This window comes from Scomber japonicus, chromosome 22 (assembly GCF_027409825.1).
Source record: "Scomber japonicus isolate fScoJap1 chromosome 22, fScoJap1.pri, whole genome shotgun sequence".
NCBI lineage: Eukaryota > Metazoa > Chordata > Actinopteri > Scombriformes > Scombridae > Scomber > Scomber japonicus.
The window spans coordinates 21,404,930-21,411,977 of NC_070599.1; the positions used below are offsets into that span (position 1 = coordinate 21,404,930).

General features: G+C 37.9%; 1 protein-coding gene across 1 annotated transcript; it reads right to left on the reverse strand.

Moving 5' to 3' along the window:
* Positions 1-899: 899 nt before the first annotated feature.
* Positions 900-5,969, reverse strand: LOC128383549 (sialoadhesin-like). The gene is made up of 5 exons (XM_053343156.1): positions 5,939-5,969; positions 4,647-4,922; positions 2,817-3,077; positions 1,248-1,367; positions 900-949 (listed from the first exon to the last, which is right to left on the reverse strand). The coding sequence occupies exons 1-5, from the start codon at positions 5,967-5,969 to the stop codon at positions 900-902; spliced, it is 738 nt and encodes a 245-aa protein (XP_053199131.1).
* Positions 5,970-7,048: the final 1,079 nt, after the last annotated feature.

Consider the following 7,048-nt stretch of genomic DNA (forward strand, 5'->3'; position numbering starts at 1 on the left):
TGGGGTCACATGTGAATGAGAGTAGATGATGGTGATGTCATGGGTCATTTGACTATATAAACACCTCAGTTCCTTCTTTTGCGTATTTGCCTACCTGGAGTTGGTAGATAATGTAAATGCAGCTCTGATTATTTACTGTTGGCATATTTCTTGAGCCATCATGACATTGTGAAATTAAGAGTTGCAATTTTAAATGCATATCTTTATGTGGATGCAGCAGTTTTTGTGTGTTTGTTTGACTAAATTCTTTCTTAAAGGTCCAGTGTGTAGGTGTTTAGTGGCATCTAGTGGTGAAGTTGCAGATTGAAACTAACTGAATGGTCCTCCATTTCCACTTTCAAGTGTGTAGGAGGACACAAAAGGCCTTTCAATAGAGCCAGTGTTTGGTTTGTCTGTTCTGGGCTACTGCAGGAACTGGACCTTAAATTCAGCATACATGTTAAATACTTTGGTTACAAGCAACTTTAAAGAATATAAATACTTATTTATAGATTAGAGAGAATGGATTTGAGAATGGGTTTGTGGTTCATATATCTATATATATCTATAAAAATGTCCACTGGGTGGCGTGAGACAGTAATTTATGGTCACTGAGATTTGATTGACAGTCTGTCAGCTCCAAAATGTTCTGCTTGTCATTAAAAAAATATTTAAAAAACCAAATACAGGAAGTTGTTGATTTTTGCTAAGTCTAAGCACTAGCTAACAAAATATAACAGAAAAGATAATACAAAGTTAGATAATACAAAATAGATAAATACATGTACAATATTGTTGTTAGTGAATTATTGCTTGAAATTTTGCTTCCAGAAATGTTAGTCTGCATACTGTATAAATATTTATAATGTTACAACATAGCTGCCCTTTTTCGTCTTCGTCCAAGCAGGAAACAGGACTCGTCACATCCTTGAAGGGTCATCAAATGTTATTTTCTTTGCTTCAGCTCTAGCTGCAGAAATAAAAGAGCAAGAGAGTCTTTCAGAGGAAACATTGTTAAAGTTTATAATAAAAATTTCAACAAGCATTTAAGCCAGCGCCTTAGCTACCACTGAGGACATCCAGGTCAAGTCTTTTGTAATATTTCTGGAAATTTGTGGCGATTTTTTTTTTTTGCTCTAAATATCTTAAAATGTATTTGAAAACCTGACATTTTAACCAAATCTTAGTTATTGCTCAGTTTTATGGTGTTAATGTCAGGGCAGCTTTTGATGAACTTAAATGTCTATGATTTTCCCAGATGTTCCCACCTTGAGCCCAGCGATGGTGTACCTTTACGCACACTATGATCAGTACAATGTAGACGATGACCAGCAGGGTGATGGACACGATCCTGGGTGTCGGCAAAAGTGGAGGAGACACAGCGTGGGCTGTAAGGAAGAAACAACAACAGAGTCTCAAACTTGTCAACTCATCAGTGTCTGTTTTATCTCAATATTAACCTTCCTGTCGTCCTCCCGGGCCCCGTCTGTTTTGACTGTTCCTTCTTTCCTTCCTTCCTTCCTTCCTTCCTTCCTTCCTTCCTCCTTCTCTCTTTCTTTCCTTCCTCCCTCCCTCCTTTCCTCCCTTCCTCCTTCTTTCCTCCCTCCCTCCTTTCCTTCCCTTTCCTCCCTTCCTTCCTTTCCTTCCTTCTTCCTCCCTCCTTCTTTCCTTCTCTCCTTCCTTCCTCCCTCCCTCCCTCCCTCCCTCCTTTCTTTCCTTCCCTCCTTCTTTCCTTCTCTCCTTCCTTCCTCCCTCCCTCCCTCCCTCCCTCCTTTCTTTCCTTCCTTCCTTCCTTCCTTCCTTTCCTTCCTTCCTTCATTCCTTCTCTCCTTCCTCCCTCCCTTCCTTTCCTTCCTTTTTCCTCCCTTCCTTCCTTGACTCGAGGACAACAGGAGGGTTAAACAAACTTAAAAGCTGTAAAAATCAACATTTAATGTTAAAGGCTGAAATGTTTTTGTAATGTAGATGCAGAGAATTATCACACCACCTCTGTTCTCCTCCTCCTTTAGTGTCTTCCCTTTAGGGGAAAAAGCTACTTGCCCAGAACCAACACCTAAAAAATGAATGCAGCTTTAAGTTGATTTTTACAGAAGTGCAAAGAATAAATAAATACTTTTCAAACGTACAGTATGTTATTATAAATTTAGTGCTACTGAATAAGAATATTAACAGAGTGGGAGCAAAGTGGACCTGTTCAAATTAATCTTATAGCCTGAAATTCAGCTAAATCTATGAATGATGTTCAGTGATGCTGGTAGAGAACGTAGCACATCATCAAGAAATAATAATACATCGTCTGCATACAAAGAAATCTTATGAAATATCTTGTTCACTGCTATTGGCTTTACTTTTTTGGACTAATGATTTAAGAGATAAAGCAAATAGCAATGCTGATAAAGTGAATAACAATGCTGAGACTGGGCACCATTGTTGTGCACCTTGCCCAACAGATAAAGGTGTGGAACAAATATCTATATTAACAGGGCGCATTAATTGAATATAATCAGAGAAAGTGTTACTCTTTAGTCTTGTCCAACTCTTAGTCAAAATGTTTCAGTAACTTCCTGACACGTCATTGCCAAACCAAAGATTGTTTTGTGTTTTTTTTTAATCTAAATGTCAGTTGCCCTTTTTATTCTTTAGTCTTTAGTTTTTGCAGTAGGTCTGTAAAAGTAAGTGCCAGCATTTTCTCTTGTGTGGTATGATACAGGGGTATGAATAACAAGTTTGTGCACACGTTATTATTCAGTTGGGGGCCTCAACTTTCTTGCATTGAACACACATATTACATACTGTACATACTATAATTTTTGATGAGAGTGCAAAACTTCATTTACCTGTAACATCCATCCAGCTCTGTGGTGACTCTCCTTTCAAGGGTATTTCACACTTATATAGGCCGCTGTTTGAACTGGATACCGCTGGAAAACGCATCTTTCCTGTAGGCTGAGACCCGATGAAAGCACCATCTTTGAAGAACTTTGCAGTAACATGAGACACAGCTTTTTTGGTCTTTTCATCTTTGTAGGAACAGAGAAGTTCCACCTCTTGTCCTTCAGTTACAGGAAGTACAGGGCTTTCCAGGATCACCATGCCAACTGAAAAACAAACCATTCAATCATTCTTGATGTATTTCAATCCTGAGTTTTACAGTGTTAAGGTGATTACTTTCGATATGGTCGAGCATTATATATTCCTGGCCCATCTCAAGCATGTAGTAGGCATACAGTGTCAGGCCTTTACAGTTCCCTTGGTGTCTGCCACACATCTTATCTGATCATATCACATCTATCTTCAACCCAATGCAACTGTAGACAGAACTGATTGAAAAACTGATTTGCTCTTCTGTTTTTTATGCACTAATGCACAAGAATCACAGTAATCAAATGTGAAGTGTTGACCACAATTTCCTAATCCATTTGCTGATGTCTTTCCCATCGATCCAAGTGTGGATGTCACTTTCACTCTTAGGGACTGTGGAACAGGCATTCCCCATCTATTTCCACTTTTAAATCCATTTATACATTTGTCTCTGAGTTTGTTTAATTTTTAATATTAGTAAGTGTCTGTTAGTGAGTGTCTTACTAATTTATTCTTCTTTTATTTTTAATAATTTAACTGTATCTCAAATTACACCTGCTGTTTTTAAATGTGCTCTATAAATACAGTTGACAGTTTATAGTTAGGGCTATACTTAGAGCTCTTAGCTTATGCTGCTATAGGCTTAGACTGCCGGGGGACTCCCATGATGCACTGAGCTCCTCTCTCCTCCTCCCTCTCTATCTCTATCCATCCATCTATATCCATTAACATTCATGTTCTATTAATTGCATTCAATAACCTAAACTTCTTCCCTGGAGTTGTCTGTGCTTTCTTGTCTCACTGGTAATCTGGGCCTGTAGACATCCAGATGACAGATTCCAGTCCCGGACCTTCTAGCTTCATTGATGATTTTCATTGTGCTTCTCTCCTCTATCCTTACTTTCTCTCTCCTCTCTCTTCCTCTCTCTCCTCTCTCTCCTCTATCCTTCCTTTCTCTCCTCTCAACCCCAACCGGTCAAGGCAGATGTTCGCCCACTCTGAGTCTGGTTCTGAGGTTTCTTCCTGTTAAAAGGGAGTTTTTCTTGCCACTGTTGCTCATGTGGGAATGTTGGGTCTCTTTAAAGTTAAAACCTGAAGAGTTTGGTTACAAATAAAGATTGATTGATTGATTGATTGATTGACAACCAAACTTTACTGATCTCTGTCAAACCAGCAGAACATAAAATCAGCATGCTCTAAGACAAGTTGTTTACGGATATAAATTTAGATAAATTGCGTTCTACATCACCACAGATTTTAATATTGTACGAAGTGATTAGTGCTACTGTTCTTCACACGAACCTTACAACGTCTCTAGCAGTTGACAGTTTGCTGTTGTGCAAGAAGCCGTGAGTGAAGCTATTTGCACAGTTACTTATTTCCCTCTAATATGAATATAAGCTAGCATGTTCAAAGCTGATGTTGTCATCTGTTTGTAAAAATAGCCTTTTCCTGTGTTGTTGTAGTATATGGGGGCACAGGGCCTGCCTCAAAACTTTTAGTCTATTTCTGCTTGAGTTGTTTCCACTGCGTTTGCTACAATATCATAATAAATACATAAAAGCTCCTTGCACATTTGCTATTACCTGTCACAGTGATGTTGACGGAATCGCTGCACCCACGCTCAGACTCACACCAATAAATTCCGCTGTCTGATGGGTAGGCATCTTCAATGAAGCAGGAGGACTGTTTTGACATTCCCCAGCCGGAGTTGCATGGAACTGAAGTCTGAGAGGTGGTGTTTCTCTTCAGTTTCCAGCTGCTGGAGTTTGCCGGAGCTTCACAGCTCAGAGAGATGGATTCATACCCAAAGAACTGAGATCTATTGGGAAGGACGTTCACTGTGGCAGCTGCGGCTGTGGCTTCAAACAAGAAAATAAAGATTGTAAGAAACAATATAAAAATATAAGATTACAATGTAGTCTTAGAGTAAAGGTAACTGCCTTCAGATGCTTTTTATCAGCTTGAATAATTGGCAGAGAACAGTTTCAAGTTCAGTGTTCTTCTCATGAACACTTCAACATGCTGACAGGATGAGCCAAGGATTGAACCACCCCTGATTTTGCAGAGTAAAAACATAACTAAGCGTGGCAACACTCATAAAGGTTTTGATGTTGAATTCACTGCAGAAAAAAAGTTGCAAAAGTTTCTCTTCAAATCTTTCTGTCGTTGTTATCGTTATCTCTACTGATGCCCTTATTTCTAGAAATCCAGAAATAAGCCACCATTCAAAGACCTTCATCTTGCAGTAGTTTATTTTAGTTAATTGAGTTAATATTTTGAGTAATTCAGTTAATTTAACCAACGCTCCTTCTTATATGTGATGACAATTACTTGCTTCTCTGAACTTTCACTGTTTTTATCAATAAAAAAGCTGGCCCTTTAAGGTTAGATGTATTTGTCATATGTAATTGTTAAAAACAGCTGCTATCAGCTGGTCAAAGCCTTTTAAACTACATTTATTAGTGAATCCCTCTGCAGAACATTATAATTCTTGCTGTATGCCAACAGAGAGTGAAAGTCAAGTGTCAAAGTAAAGCGAGACAAGTATTTTCAGAAATCAGGATGTGCACTACTGCTCTTCTGAAACTGCAACAATGTCGTAACCATACACAGAGGAAAACAAAACACATCAAAATCATATTACAACAGAAAAATTGAAGAAGTAAGTGAACAAAAAAGAAGATAATCAGATAAAGAAATATTCATATTATTTAAATTCTTCACATTTAAACTGATTAGTGGATAGAATTGGTTTCTGCCTGTTCAACTGCATTAAAAGTATATTTAAAAGATGTTTTTATACATAAAAAAGAGGTTGCAAGCAGGAAAAGTAGCGCAGAAAAGCAATATTTTGTAATAAAGTAAAACTTCTCACAGAGCATTAGGTAGAGTAAGGTGATGTCCATCTCGTCTTGATTCCTGTATGTTGTCGTCGTCTTCTTCTTTTAGTAAGTATAGTCATACAGTTTCCACCAGCCCACATCCTCTGCTCTTACAGGAAATCAGTCAACGCAACACAAACCCTACAAAGGTGATGTAGGCTACTGCTCTGCTGTGGTTTGAGCTACTGTGGTTTAAATTCCAATGAAGCTGTTTGGAGATCATCTATAAAGCTCTAAGAGGGAACATGTTATGCTTTTTGTGTTTTTCTATCGTTAATACACTGTTATGATGTAGGATATCTATGCTAAACATCGTCAAAGTTCCAAAAATTGAGTAACTTACATAAATAAAGCTCCCTGCAAGTCAAAGGCCAGGGCTCCAGTTTACTATGAATGCTTCGTTTGTGACAATAATGTAAAATAAACAACAACACAACCCTTTCCATACTCATATTAATCCAATACATTTATTTTAAGCAACTATAAATCTGATTTGCTGACCATCATATTACAGACAGTTGCAATAGCCACTGCAAACAGAACTCAGAGCAGAAACAGAAACTTTAAAGCATTACAAGAATCATTTAACAATATAATACAGACTTTATCATACAATTAAATATATATAGTGGTTATTTTTTTCTTAGGTTGAGCTGCTCAACATCTATTGTAGCTGATATCAGCTACAAAACACGTATCACCAGGTTGTAAAAGTATCCAGTCCTGCATTGTATGTGGGTGTTTGTGCTCCATTTCCAAGAAGCACAAATAATTATATTAATCACAGCAACAATTTCTCAGTTTAACACATCATAGGTTCCTCACTGCAACCGAAATTAGCTAAAGAGGGTTTGCAGACTTTAACCAGAAAAGCCTCTAATTCATATTATTCAGTCAGTTCAGGTGTAGAGGCCTTTTAAACTACATGTATTAGTGAATGCTTCTGTAAGAACATCATTCTTAGTCCCAGACAACAGAGCATGTGAAAGTGAAATATGAGAACTGGACACAAATGGGGATGTGCTCTACTTGTGTTCTGTCCAGAAACTGTAACAACATCTTAACCCGTTGAACACTAAACACAGAAAAACTATATTACAGAC